The sequence below is a fragment of the Panthera onca genome, chromosome E3, assembly GCF_046562875.1.
Source record: "Panthera onca isolate mPanOnc1 chromosome E3, mPanOnc1 haplotype 2, whole genome shotgun sequence".
Lineage (NCBI taxonomy): Eukaryota > Metazoa > Chordata > Mammalia > Carnivora > Felidae > Panthera > Panthera onca.
Genome location: NC_138354.1, coordinates 40,701,534 through 40,716,191, shown reverse-complemented (window position 1 = coordinate 40,716,191; position 14,658 = coordinate 40,701,534). Strand labels below are relative to the sequence as shown.

Genomic DNA, 14,658 nt, shown 5'->3' with positions numbered 1-14,658 from the left:
TCAGATCAAAGGACAAAATCAGATTCTGATTTTTATGACTACTTTTACGGTAAGTTAACCTGTAGTGGTATTTCAGGTCCTTCTGGCCTTTCTTCCTTTATTTTTTGGTTTCTGGATTTGTAGAAGGACCCAGAGTGATCACCAGGGGCAGAGGAAGAAAAGGTGTCCACGCAGGCCCTGCCCGGGGCCCCTTCCTTCTACGCAGTACTTGGCCTCGGGCTCAACCCGGAGGTCATGCTGGTATTTCCGAGTTCCCTGAACCTCTGTTGTCCAGAGTGACCCCACCTGCAGGGTGGGGTGAGGGCCTCCGAAGTCACTGACCACAGACCTGAACATACCTCCAGGCCAAGCACGCGTTTCCTGAAGCTGTTCTGTTTGCCTTTGCAACCCAGGGCTCCCTGTGGGGACCTCGCCCCTTCGTCCAGGCCCCTCTCCAGCCACCCCTGCCCCAGGCTCCCTGCTGCTGGGCCACACCCTCTGCCTGGGATCGGCCCCTGAAGATGGCAACCCCCCACCCCACCCTGTCACCTGTGCTTCTGACCGACTGGCTCCGAATCAAGATTCCCACCTCTCTCTCCTCAGGTTTGGCCGATTTCTAGAACCGCTCCCAGGGCTCAGGGAAGCACTTACGTTTACCGGATTATTACATGATATAATAAACACTACGGCAAAGACTACAGACACTCAGATAGAGACATGTCAGGTGTGGTCTGCGAGGGCCCCGAGTGCGGGCACTACTGTCCCTGTGCAGCTGGGGACCTCCACCTGCCAGCATGGAGATGTCGCCAGTGCAGACGCTCTCCACACCCCACACTTCAGCGATTTTCACGGGGCTCACCCCCTTAATTCCACCTGCAGCCCCTTCCTGCCCCGGATCATGTCGGGTGGTGCAGAAAGTCCCAAGCTTCTAACCATGGCTTGGCCTTTCCGGTGACCAGCCCCCATCCAGGAGCTACGAGGAGCCCACCCAGAGTCAGCTCTGCAAAACAAAAGAGGGTTTTGGTGGTTTTTTTTAATCTTTTTTTTTTTTTTAAGTTTATTTATTTTGAGAGAGAGCACGCAAGCAGGGAAGGGCAGAGAAAGGGAGAGGGAGAATCCTAAGCAGGCTCCACGATGTCGGCACAGAGCCCGATGTGGCGCTTGAACCCACCAATCGTGAGATCGTGACCTCAGCCCCCCAGGCACCCTGAAACACAAGGTATTTTTATCCCCTTGGGAAGCTTTAAGGGTTTCAGGAGCTCTGGGTCAGGAACTGGGATCAGAGAGCGATATACGTGTTTTCGGTTGTCTTGCGACGTGACCCCGTTGAGGAACTCGGCATACCACGTGCTCTCCACGCTGCTCTCGTCTCCACCCGCGGGGAACCCCCTGCAGCCTGGCACCCGCCACCCATCGTGTCCTAGCAGGTTGACTTATTCCCCATCCCCCTTTTTTAGGGAGGCCCCCGTGCTGGGCGTGAGCCACGGGGCTTGAACTCACAACCCTGAGATCAAGACCAGAGCTGAGATCAAGAGTCAGATGGTTAAGTGACTGAGCCACCCAGGCGCCCTTAGCAAGTAGGGTTTTTAAACTGCAAAATAATTAAAAGAACATAAAAGACGCCCTCACTAGACCACGCCTGCAGGGGTGGGCACTGTTCTGCTGCCATCCAAGGCACAGGGTCACCCACTGCACCCGGGCTGTGGCCTCCGAGGCACAACCCCCGCCCCCCAAGGCTCCATTCACCCTAGGCCCTCAGGGGGGTCAAGCCGGTGGCCCTGTGCTCACCACCTAAGCCCACGACCAGCATGGTCCCCTGGGAGCCACTAAGATGGGGGGGGGGAAGGGGGGCAGAGCTTCCTGCCACACCCAGAGCCTGGCTATGCTCCTGGGGGTCCAAAGCTCTGCTCTGCTCGGTTCCCCCAGAGGACGCCAGCTGGGCTTGCAGAGGGACAAAGGCCCAGCGTGAGTGTGAAGGGGCAGCCCGGTCCTCCTTGTGGACGGGCCCGTGACAAGGCTGCAGGGTGAGGGGAGCCCAAATGCTGTCAGCACCGGGGGGAGGAGGGGTCACGCCAGACCCTGCAGGGCTGCAGCGGGCGAGCTGTCTGTCTGGTCTTCAGGCTCCATGGACTCGGGATCAGATCGAACCCCCGCGTGCCGGGGCGTGGGGGGACACTGGGTGCTGACCCACTGGGAACGCAGGATGGCCGTGTCACCGCCTGGCACGGAGATGCGGGAGACGCGGAACAGACCGCGAGCTGGCAGATCACTGCCCGGCTCCTTGTAAGTAAATTCCACCCAGGTTTTCCTCACCTTTCCTGTTTTCCTCTTTTCTAAAAAAAGCGCAAAGTGGGGGCAGGAGCGCCTGGGGGGCTCAGTAGGTTGAGCACCTGACCCTTGACGTCGGCTCAGGTCACGATCTCACGGTTTGTGGGTTCGAGCCCCGTGTCCGGCTCTGCACTGACAGCAGGGAGCCCACCTGGGATGGTCTCTCCCTCCGTGCCCTTCCCTGCCCATGCGCACGCTCACTCTTTCTCTCTCTCAATAAATAAGTTAATTAAACAAAAAAATGTACCCAAATAAAAAGTTAAAAAAGCAAAAGCACGAAGTGGGAAGAAAGGCAGCGGGGAAACGCCTGAGGCTCCAGTCTCCTCGCCGAGGGGCCGCTTTCTCAGCAGATCCGACACGCAGATGCAAACACCCTCCCGTCACCCTCTCGAAAGCTCAGAGCGAGAGCAGACGGGGAGCCCGCTACGACGCCAGGGTGAAGGGCAGGGCACGAGGCCTGAGGCCCCCCGTGTCCTCCACGGCACAGACATGAAGTCCAACCGGGTCAGGACCATCCTCTCCCCGAGGTGCCCCCCACATCTCTCAATGCCTGAAGGAGGCCTGCAGGGCCAGACCCAGGACCCAGAGCCCCGGCCACCGTCGGGGGCCTGCCCCGCCCGGACGCCCCCCTTGGCGCCACGGCCACCCACCTGCGAGGAGACCCACCCGGACACAGGGCCCCTTCCCCACGCTCGCTGGAGACCACGTTTCACGTGCTGCCGACATGTCTGGGGGCAGCAGGCCCAGGCCAGAGCTCGGCTGGGCTGTCCCAGGCTTCTAGAAGGAGGCGTCCCCCACCCCCCACAGGCAGACCGTGCAGCCGAGTCACCCAGAGACCACACCCATCCGTGTCCCTAGCCATTCACAAATGGCACCCTCGGCACCCTCCCCAGGACGCCGTCCACTTACGTGCACGGGCTGGCCGCTGCTGGCCGCGGAGCTGCGGGCGGTCGCGGGGCAGCCCCAGCCGTTGGCCGTTCCGAGGCTCTCTGTCAACAGAGGGAGGTGGCGCGCCATGAGCGACTGCTGGCTGCAAACAGAGCTGCGTGCAGGGCGACCTGGGGTCCAGGGGTCCCCAGACCGGGGAGGGGGGCCTGGGGAGGCCACTCGTCCCGCGCGACAGGGGACGGCGGCCACAGCGCCACAGAAAGACGTGCGAGTCCAGCAGGGACTGGCCGCCCTCCCCACAGGAGGGCCAACCGGAGTTGGTGGCTGCCCCCAGGGAAGCGCAGGGCCGGCCACAAGGTAGGGAGGTCTCCGGGGGGGGGGGGGGGGGGCGGCCTGAAGTGACCCCAAAAGGCATGCGGGGTGCTCCCGGCCCCCCTCCGGGTCCAGGCGCGCGGGCAGTCTGGCGTCACACACTTACTTTCCACGTGTGCGAAGGCGCAGAAGGGGCCCCGGGGGCAGTAACCGGTTTGGCGCATGTCGTTGCACTTTGTAGACTTGTAGATCTGGGCGGCAAAGAGAAAATGAAACAAATAAAATCTACAAGTAAAACGAAGGGGCTGGGCTGGGAACGGGTTTCCACGGGAAGCCCAGAGGACCCAGCTCCAAACCACAACGCGTCTCCTGAGAAGGCGGTGTGGATGTGACCCCCGCCCTGTATGCCGTGGCCCCAGAATCCCCCGCTCTCCGCAGAGCAGGCCTGACTGTCCTTGAAATAACACACAGGGGTGCGTGGATGGCCCAGTCCGTTGGGCTCAGGTCAGGATCTAACGGTTTGCGAGATCCAGCCGTGCATGGCTTCCGGCTTTGCAATAAAAGCACACAACCTGCTCGGGATTCTCTCTCAAAATGAGTGAATAAAGTTACAAAAAAAAAAAAAAAAAAGGAAATCTCACACAAAGTCAATTTCACCACTTGGCATTTTCTGAAAGAGACGCTCCATTCAGTGCTCCCAGTATACAGCAGGCACTGCACAAATGCCTGTGTCACGACCACATGCGTGAGCTCCATGGTCAGCCCCGATTCCCTTCACGGGGGTCAAAGATACTCTCACGACGCCAACGACACTCGGTTCTGGCCCTACAGCACACCAAGCGGGGCAGGCCCCAGGGCGCTCCTGCCAGACCCCAAATCCACACCCTCCGGAAGCCTTCCTTTACTACGTTTCTGAGTTTTAGAAACAGAACGAATGAGTCAGTAGCCAATGAGTCAGCAAAGGAAGCAGAAGACAAAAATCCCGAGTCGAGAGGGGCAATCGTAGGGCCTGAGACACAGGCAGGCGGCAGAGGCCAGGCTCGGAGTTCACGACCCAGCCCAGGCGGGCCACGCCCAGCGCCAATCAGGTGGCACCAGGGGCAGCCATGGGCCAGAACAGGGCGCCTCCTGCTCCCGACCGGCCCGCATGGCCCATCCCCTGACCGGGCACTGACCCCTCCCTCATTCCTGCTCTCTGCCTCGACCGCTCCATCCCTGCCCCCTGCAGGCCCCTCGAGGCACCCCTCCTGCAAGCGAGCCGCACACCCCACCCTCCTGGACTGCCCCCCACCCGTCCTGGTCCCCACACTCTCAAAACCCTGAAGAGGGCTGGTTTGCTGTGGTTTTTTTAGTGTTTATTTTTGAGAGAAAGACACAGCACGAGCAGGGGAGGGGCAGAGAGAGAAGCGGGGAGAGAGAGAATCCCAAGCAGGCTCCATGCTGTCAGCACAGAGCCTGATGCGGGGCTCAAACTCACGAAATCATGAGATCCAGACCTGAGCTGAAACCACGACTCAGATACTTAACCAACTGAGCCGCCCAAGCATCCCTGCTGATCAGCAATCTTTTTTTTTTTTAATTTTTTTTTAATGTTTATTCATTTTTTGAGAGACACATAGCACGAGCACGGGAGGGGCAGGGAGAGAGACACACACAAAATCGGAAGCAGGCTCCAGGCTCCGAACTGTCAGCACAGAGCCCAACGCGGGGCTCGAACTCACGAAGCATGAGATCATGACCTGAGCCCAAGTCGGAGGCTCAACCGACTGAGCCGCCCAGGAGCCCCTTGCTGGTCTGTTTTCACCACAAACCGAAGCGTGCTCTGGTTAGCTCTGCGAACTTCAACCGTCCGTGCCCTGCCGGTGCCAAAGGAAGGTCCGGCCTTGACCGGCTCCCGGAGGGCGGGGTGTCCTGCCTGGTAAGTGTCTCTGTTTACCTGCTCCGAGGCTACCCCGGATAGTCACAACGTGATTTCTGGTAGGGGCTCTGGGCCCGGTCGTGTGGGCTCAGCCTCTGGGGGGACTGGAGATGGAGGTCAGCACGTCTATGTGACCCCTAGTGAAAACCCCAGACACCGAGGCCCACACGCCTGTCCACAGACACGGTCCACGTGACTCCCTGCAGGACAGCCCTGGAAGCTCAGGCCCGGTGGGTCGGGGACCCAGCCCCAGGAGGGACCCCCCCGCCCCCGCCCGTGGCTGACCTCAGCCCCTATCCTGTCACCAACGAATCACGGCTGTGGGCACAACAGCGTTGCTGGCATCTGCAAATCCTCCCGGCGAATCACAGGACCAGAGGGTGGTCCCAGGGACCCGGAGTCAAAGGGGGGAGACCTCCCCCTACCCCGGGCTGTGCGCCGACGCGGGTGCCTCGTACCTCGGGGTGGAACTGCTGCTCCGCGCGGGAATGGCAGTACTGACAGCTGTCCCCACTGTCACACCTCGCGGGCTCACCCCACTCGTCACCGTGCTTCACGCTGGGACACGGCGTGGACCTGGGGGGACGAGGGGGGGGGGGTGGTCAGTGTGCCCAGCCGGTATTGGCACGTGGGCGGGCGCACACAACCCCTGGGAGCGTGCCTCAGAGTGAGGGCCGCCTGAAGCCAGACGGGGCTCGGCCGCCTCCGCGGCGGGTGCGGCTCAGAGCCGCCCGGATGGCGTGCCATGCGAGCGTTGGACAGGCAGCGGGCACCCTCCCTCCTTCCCTCCCGAGCTGAGTCCCACACCAAGCCCCCAACAAGTGATCCCACAGCAGGAAAACCCAGCCCTGATGCTCATTTTTCACGTACTGTCGGACAGCCTTATCAAAATCTCTTTGGACTCCCAGAAAAAACGAGCCGCCGTGGGGAGTAAGGTTTTATTATTTTTCGGCACATTTTCCGTCCCTTCCATCTACGTGAATTCATCTTATCCTCTCAGGCTGCGCTCTGGTGACTACCAGTGGCAGGATGCGCAGGGGTGGCTCTCGGCCCCTGGGCCCTGAAACGGCGGAGACGGAGGGAAGGAAGCACGACCGTCGCTGACCCGCTCGGCCCCTGGGCGCGCGCGGCGGCGTCTGGCCTTTTGTGCGCGCGCACGTGCACGCGGCAGAGCGCTGGCTCGCGGGGGGGAGGGGGGAGGCAGGTCCACGCAGGGGCTCACCTGTACTGGAACCTTCGCGGGCTCCGCCGCCGGTCCCTGCTGTTGTGGTAGTGCGGACACGCATAGCCCTGGCGACACAGACGCGGTGGCTTCGGACACGGCTCTGTCTTATAGCTGCCCAGCACGAAACTGGCGTCTGAAAACACAGGGGTCCACATGGGAGCATGTGCACGTGTGCTCAGCGGGCCAAAGGACACGGCGTGTCCACCCCACCGCCACGATCGGGAGCGAGACGCTGACACCCGCCACAACCTGGACGAGCCTGGAGAACGTGACGCTCGGTGAGAGGCCAGACCCGGAAGTCTACCTGTCGCGTGACTCGACTCCAGGAGCCGTGGGATGGGGCAGATCCCGGACGGGAAGGACACGGGTGCTGCCAGGGGTTGACGGCGGGGGCTCTAAACTAGCTCACCTGACGGCCAAACAACCCCTGAAACGCACACTTTAAAACGGTGCATTTTAACCCTGATATCAACAGTGGATTTGGGGTGATAAGGACCTGTGATGTCGGCTGATGGGCAGGGACAAATGTCCTGCTGTGGTGGGGACAGTGCACACACGGAGTCACAGGGCATATGAGAATTCCATCTTTTCCTTTCAGTGGAATCCCAAATTGCTCTAAAAGTAGATTTTCAATTTTATTTAAAAAATTTTTTTAATGTTTATTTTTGAGAGAGAAACAGAGCATGAGCAGGGAAGGGGCAGAGAGAGAGGCAGACACAGAATCCCAAGCAGGCCCCAGGCTCTGAGCTGTCAGCACAGAGCCCCACGCGGGCCTCGAACCCACGAACCATGAGATCATGACCCGAGCTGAAGTCAGACGCTTAAGTGACTGAGCCCAGGTGCCGGAGCCCCTTGTATATCTTTTAAGTAGTTAATTTCATGTTTTCTGAATTTCATCTGAGAGCAAAAACAAACAAAAAGCCACCTGGGGTCATCTGAAAGCAAGAACTGATGAGAGAAAATCCTAAAAATCATATCCACTGGCAGCCTGGTTCGTGATCGACACGGCACCTGTAGACGCTACTGTTCCCGCTGCCGTTCCCAGCAGGGCTGAGCTTCACGCTAAGGGATGGGAGAGCGGCAGGGGGAGGGGAGGGGCGGGCCCCAGCAGCCAAGACAACGCGACCCGGCCCTCAGGAAATGTCTGCAGGTCGAAGTTTAACGTCACTGCGTTGTCCAGCCACACCAAATACAATTTCTAACTCGTTAAATGACACACAGAGGGACACAGAAAGAACAAAAAGGGTCTGAGAAACAAAAAAGCCCATTTTAAGAAAACAAATTAGGGATGCCTGGGTGGCTCAGTCAGTTAAGCAGCCAACTCTTGGTTTCAGCTCGGGTCACGATCTCAGGGTTCGGGAGTTCAAGCCCCACATGGGGCTCTGTGTTGACAGTGCACAGCCGGCTTGGGATTCTCTTTTTCCCTTTCTCTGCCCCTCCCCTGTTCTCTCTTGCTCAAAATAAATCAACTTTATATTAAAAAAGGAAAACAGAACCTAGAACACTTATACACAAGTACGGAGCGAGTGCCTCGTACAGATACAGTCCGACGCAACCGAGAGATGATGACGTGAGCCAAACTCGGATGCGTGACCGACCGAGCCACCCAGGCGCCCCCAACCATGGGACATTCTGAAAAAGGCAAAACCACGGCAACGCAACAGTTGCGTAAAGGATCAGTGGTGGCCAGGGGTCAGGCCGAGAGCAGACCTTGACACGGCTTTGGCCAAGCCCAGAGCGTGAGCCCTAATGGAAACTGTGGACGTTAGTGAACGTGTCCGTGTCGGTTCCTTGCCTGTAACAAAAGTGTCACGTCGGGGCAAGGCGTTCACGAGGGGAAGGTGGGAGGGGGTACACAGGACCCTGTACCACCCGCGACACCTCTGGACATCTAAAAAGCAGCAAATAAAATCTGCTAGTTAAAAGCCGAACCGCCACACAGAGATGGAAAATGAAGGCGCGGAAACACCAGTCTGGAGCAGCGCATCTGACCGCGAGTGTCGGCGCCACAGGCTCCGTCTGAGACGCTCAGTAACCGAAGCCAGAGCGCCTAACTGGACCTTCCTGACTCGGACCCGGGTGCAGGAGCTGAGGGCCGCCCCCAGGGCGAAGCCACAGGCCTCACCGCCACCTCCCTGCTCTCCCTCCTCAGGCCCAGCCTGGCTGGCGGCGTGCCCCCGCCACGAACCGGAGCTCACACAGGCGGAAGCGGGCATCCCAGACGGGGAGACGACAGGCTGGAATGTGGGAGACAGGAGGTTCTCACGGGCGTTTTCCGGAAAGACAGAAACACCGGGCAAAGCACGTGTCCTCAGGTGCTGGAAGCCGGAAGCTGCGGGCACACAGCTCCCGCTGAGGCGGCCCTTCCCCAAGCAGTGACAGCACCACAGGGGGACGAGCGCGCAGCACACGTGGGTGCCCCGAAACCCAGAGGGGACCCTGGGGCATTCTTCACGCGGCCCAGCCAAGAGGCCAGCCGGCAGGTGCCATCGTGGGGTGGGCGCCGGGCACTTGGTCTCAAGGAGGGGTTGGCGGTGGCGGTGGGGGTGGGGGGGATAGTAGACATGGGAGGAGAATCTGGATCAGCCTCGCATGACCTTTGCTGACTGATCCAGTACCCTGGGCCCTGGCGTGGACTTCCCGAGAGCAGGCAAAGACATTTGCGAGGAGAAAATTTGTTGCTCAGTAACAACGGCGTGAAAGCACTGTTTACACGGGTGCTGTCAGCCGAGCAAGTCCAAGGAGCCCCATCAAGACTTAGAGGACTTTTCTTAAAACCGCACCGCCCTTATCAGCTACCCAGAACAGACAAACACACAGAGAGAAGGCAAACTAGTGAGTGCCGGGGCAGGGGGGTGCTGCTTAATGGGGACAGGGTTCCGTGCACGTTACAGAAACGTTCCAAATTAGTGCTGATGCTTGCACAACACCGTGAGTGTACCAAACGACACAAACTGTTCACTTGAAAACAGCTGAAACAGTAAATTAACTACGTTACGGGTACTTACAATAATACCCCCCCAAATTTCACTGCCCACAGCCATCACTTGTGAAGCCTGCGAGGAGCGCGGGTCCCGCAGCTCCGAGGGACGCATCCAGGAGCTGCAGGGACTGAGCCGAGGGCCCCGGGAGACCCGCAGGGCAGGGCCAAGGCGGAAGCACGGACGTCCCAAGAGCAGGTGTGCGGCGAACATCAACCCAGCTCTGGGACGGGGTGCCCGGAAGGAGCCGTGCCTGCCACATACTCCCCTCCCCTCCCCAGGCGGCAGCCGCTGGCTGACCTCGGCAAGAAGACGCCGGGGTAAACATCCAGAGCAACCTTGGGGCCTGGACGCCGGGGCTCAGATCCCACTCAGCCACCACTACCTGAGGCATTGGGGGTGATATACTCCACCGGAGACTCAGTTTCCCCATGTGGTCTACAAACGAAGGCGGCGAGGTCCACCATGTGGTCACTTTACAGATGGAGAGGACCTCCCCCCCCCCCCACCCTCCATGGTGGCCTCAGGGTTACCTTGCCACCGGGGGTCCTCGCCCAGGATCTTCTCGATCATGGCCTGGCTGGCCAAGGCCCCGGGCTGCAAATCAGGGACGCCGTCCCCAGCGCAAAGCTGGCCGCTTTGCAAGGATTCCTGGGCCTGCAGCTCCCTGCGAGCAAATGTCACACTGGTTACAGCGCTGCCTCGCGTCTGTCCCAAGCCCTCCCGCAAGGTGACGGAATCATTCGGTGCCGTCGCTCTGCGGAGCAACCTAGAAGGTTCGGGACGGGCGGCCCTCGGGCCTCGGGCACAGCCCTGTCCTGGGACGGATCCAACACCTTCAGAGCCGAGACGCGTTTAGTGAGGACTCGTCTGTCCCCCCCGGGGGGGTCCCACAGGTGCACGAGCTCAGCCTCGTGAACTCCCATGGGCACACGGGGCAGCGGGACGGAAACCCTCTCGTCAGAGTCAAAGCCAGAGAGAGAGCCGCTCAGGCCAGCATCCCAGAGAGGTGAGCTGGCCGGCCGGCCGCCCCGCGCGGACGCCCCACACACCTGATGTCACACACGGGCGGCCGCAGGTCCAGCGGGCCGTGCGCAAAGGCGCAGTGCAGCCCGTTCTTGACGCAGTGGCCACGGGCGTCCGTCTCGTGGATGCACGTCCCGGTCTTGTAGTAGCGCAGGTGGTACTTGCGCTCCGTGTCCCCGGTCGTCCGGTGCAGGTACGGGCACCTGGGAAGCAGAGGGGCAGACACAGGCCATCTGAGGCCTCGGGGACAGCAGCGCGGACCCGCCCCACTCCTCGTCGGCACCTGGCCAACGCCCTGCTCTCGCGGTCTCCCTCCGCACACTTATCTGTTCTGATCGCAGGCCTGAGGTCCCGGGCGGAGCACCTGTCCCCTGGACCCGTCCCCCAGACACTCAGATGCCCCACAGATCCCGCAACTACATCTGGTGGAAAAACACAGAAGCAAATTTCCCTGGAAATCCTCCTGCATCATCTTCTGATTATGGAAAAATGAAGTTCGTGCCTGGGATGCAGCAGCGCCCCTCATTTTTCCCGACGGGCATTATCAGAGGAGGACTTGCGGTCACTCCCATCCATCCAGGTGCTTCAGGGGGCCCCTCGAGGGAAGGAGCCTGGGGAGAAACCCAGACGCGGCTGGAGGAGGAGGCTGGTGGGAGCCGGCCAGGAGAGCGGGGGATGGGGGGGGGGGGCGTGGGCGGTACCACGTGCCCCAGATGGAGGGGGCGGGCTGTGCCACTTGCAGGTGCCAAGCCACACACTCCCAGGGAGAGTCCCCCTGCGGTCCCCAGGCAGCAGGGGGCTGGCTCCACACGGGAAGCTGGGCACTGAGCCCACATGGAGGTCAGCCCCTCTAGACGAGAGGCACAGAAGGGGGGAGGAATACTGAAAGGAGCCTGAGCCGGGGACACCTGGGTGGCTCAGTCTTAAGTGTCTGACACCTGGCTTCGGCTCAGGTCACAATCTCACCGTTCCTGAGTTCAAGCCCCACCTCGGACTCTGGTGTCAGTGGAGAGTCTGCTTCAGATCCTCTGTCTCCCTCTCTCTCTCCGCCCCTCCCTGCTCTCTCTCAAAAATAAACGTTTAAAAAAAAAAGACTAGTTTTAAAATAAACTTAAAAAAAAAAAAAAAACGCACAGAGCCTGAGCCAGCAACTCCCTGTGAGCCGCCTGAGGGGTGAGGCAGGGGCCTGGTGTCCCCCTCCAGAGGGGACGGTTGAGGACGACCGTGTCAGGGCCCAGTCCCACCTCAGTGCCCAGCAAACCGTGGACCCGGCTGCTGGGAGCACCGGCGGGATGGCTCCCCACACACGAAGCAGGGACAAAACCCGGAAGTAAGGAACTGGGGGGGCCACTCACTCTCAACCCCTCTCTCGGCCTTCAGACAGCGCACCCCAGAGCTTCCTGAGCACCTGGGGTGTGCAGGGCATGAGGGGAGAGGGCGCTGTGGCCGCGAGGCCGGGTCCCTGGGAAGCAACGAAGCAAAAGCCAAAGGAGAAGCCAGCTCGGGGTCCGGCACTTCCGCTGCCAGATGCACGCCCCAGAAACGCTGCGACACCCTGCTGTCGTCCGGGGGAGAGTTCTCTGCACCCGGGTCACAGCACGTGACCCACAAGAGCTGAAAGCTGCGAACGACCCCAGCGCCCATCAGATGACACACGGGGGAGCAACATGGAGCCCGTGCAGACCAGGACGCTCCTCGGCCTCAAAGGGAACAGAACTCGGACACGTTGGACAGCGCGGATAAACCGTGAGGACGCTGCGCTCAGCGAGAGAAGCCACACGCAAAGCCCACGTGCTGTGTGATTCCACTCTACGAGGTCCCACGACTCAGAGTCACGTCCCCGGGAGGTGGGGAGTGGATGCGAGGGGCGTCAGTGCTGAGCGGGGACAGAGCTTCAGGTTGGGACGAAGAAAAGGACTGGGGAACAGGCAGCGGGGACGGTTATATACGACACTACGGGAGTCGTCCGTGTCGCTAAACCGTGCACTGAAAATGGTTACATCTGTTTTCCTACATTACAAATGTTCTATCGTAGTCGTAAACAGAGCCCGCTGGAGACGGAAGAGAGAGATGTTACGTATTTGCACAGACAAGCGTGCGTCACGTCTGGCCCTCTGCGGGATTTTCACAGGCGGACACGCGACGTCACAGCACGCGTGCCGGGAGGACAGAGCGCGGCCATCACCCCGGGGCCCCTCAGACAGGCCCGCGGTGAGGACACGCACTCCCTCAGCGACGGCAGAAACTGGCAACGGGGCAGATGTGCCACAGGGCACGAAGGCCCCGACGAAGCCTTCCACGGAACGCCACCACCCGTCGCAGACAATCCCCGCACACCCCTGAGGCACGGGCGAGGTGGCAAACGGACAAGACGACCTGGTGGCACTTTCTGAAAACAAGCATGGCCACACCACTAGACACACACCTGGAAAAGGAGACAGGACGCACGGCCCACGAGCCAGAGCGAGGACGGCGGGTGGAGCGGCTACAGCGAGGACTGGGCACCCGCCCCGCGCCCCTCTCTATGCAGCCGTGTCCCCCGCCGGCCTGCGAGCACATCGCCCCGGCCCGGGACGGGTCTCTGGGTACCCGAGGCATGGAAGCTGTCACGGGGAGCCCGCGACTACAGAGGAAGGCCGCTCAGCGACAACACGGCCCCAGGGAGGGGGGCGCTGGGCCCGCCTGACTGCCCCGTGTCACATCGTAGCCCTCGCTCATTCCCTAGCGGCCCCTCAGCTCGGCGCTAAGCATCATCTCCTCTCTGGTGCCATCGCCAAGGCAACCAGGGTGCGGCTGAGGCCCCTGCCCGGCCCTGAGCAGCCTCGACTATTTCACTCGGGGCAGGACCCCGAGATACTGGAGGGCTCTTAACGACGCACAGTGGCTCCGCGTGCAGAAGGTCTAGGCGGTCAGGACTTCAGAGACAACATAGTGGCAAAGCCAGAAAACCCTCCTTCGGGCGGGAAAGACCCAGGGCTCCGCCCAACACCGCAGGCAGATTCTTCCCGCAGGAGTCCGCTAATCCACCTGCCCCTCCCCCTGGGCCACTGCCAGCCCACCGCACCGGTGATGTGCCCCACAGTGACCGGATTCAGGTGGGGGCCTTGGTTCTCAAGCTACCTGCCACAGTTAGGGACCCAAACCGTGTAATTAAAACAGGGCTCCAGGCACACCTGGGTGTCTCACAGGTTGAGTGTTCAACTCTTGATCTAGGCTCAGGTCATGATCCCAGGGTGGTGGGTTCGAGCTCTGCACCGAGTGTGGAGCCTGCCTGGTATTCTCCCTCTCTCTCTGCCCCTCTCCCCTGCTCACGTGCACACATGTGCGCACTCTCGCTCACTCTAAAAGAAAATCCAGATCTCCATCGATGCCATGATGGAACAGCACGAGCCGGACAAGGGCACAGTCACGATGCTCTGGAACCCACGCGCCAGGATGCAAGGAGGACGAGACCAGGGGTTCACGGCCGCCCCTCCGTGTCCAGCAGGCTGTCCCCCTCCCTCTGGCAGCCCTTGCCTGAAACAAAAATAGAACCACCAAGGCCAGTCTGCAGTGGGTGACAGAGGTGGCCCACGCAGCTCACATCCACCGTGCGTTAGCACCAGCCAGGAGCACACTGGACCAGGCGTCAGAACCCCTGGAGGGCTTGCCAACCCCAGAAGGTGTGGTCCCCGAGTCGAGTCCAGGTAGGTTCCTTGGGTCCCAACTGCTGGTCCGGGGGCCGCGACAGGGGCTACCGCTGGGCGTTCGGGGACACTCAAGTACAACCTGACTCCCTGCCAGTGCCCAAGGCGCTCAAACAAGGGTGGGGAGACAGAGGTGCAAACCAGAACAAGTCGAGCAACGCCACGCAGTCACGGAACGTGGGGAACAGCAAATGTGGGCAAAGACGTTGCGCTGCAGACAAAGGGGAGCAGGAGGGGCTTCTGGGGAAACCTCGAGGGTCAGCTCACATCCGCCCCCTTCTCTTAGACACCAGGGATGGGGGGCTGACAGCTAAC

The 14,658-nt window shown here is 60.8% G+C and overlaps 1 protein-coding gene across 8 annotated transcripts in view; it reads right to left on the bottom strand.

Moving 5' to 3' along the window:
- Window positions 1-14,658, bottom strand: part of UNKL (unk like zinc finger) — a 37,008-nt gene that overhangs the window by 16,452 nt on the left and 5,898 nt on the right. For 7 of the 8 annotated variants that reach the window (XM_078440300.2, XM_078440293.2, XM_078440296.2 and 4 more), the window contains 6 exons: window positions 10,684-10,860; window positions 10,165-10,298; window positions 6,648-6,783; window positions 5,884-6,001; window positions 3,674-3,758; window positions 3,217-3,296 (listed from right to left, as the gene is read on the bottom strand). In XM_078440300.2, the coding sequence (XP_078296426.2) occupies window positions 3,217-3,296; window positions 3,674-3,758; window positions 5,884-6,001; window positions 6,648-6,783; window positions 10,165-10,298; window positions 10,684-10,860 (730 nt within the window). The remainder of the gene's footprint in view (window positions 1-3,216; window positions 3,297-3,673; window positions 3,759-5,883; window positions 6,002-6,647; window positions 6,784-10,164; window positions 10,299-10,683; window positions 10,861-14,658) is intronic. The other variant, XM_078440298.2, reaches the window with a different exon arrangement.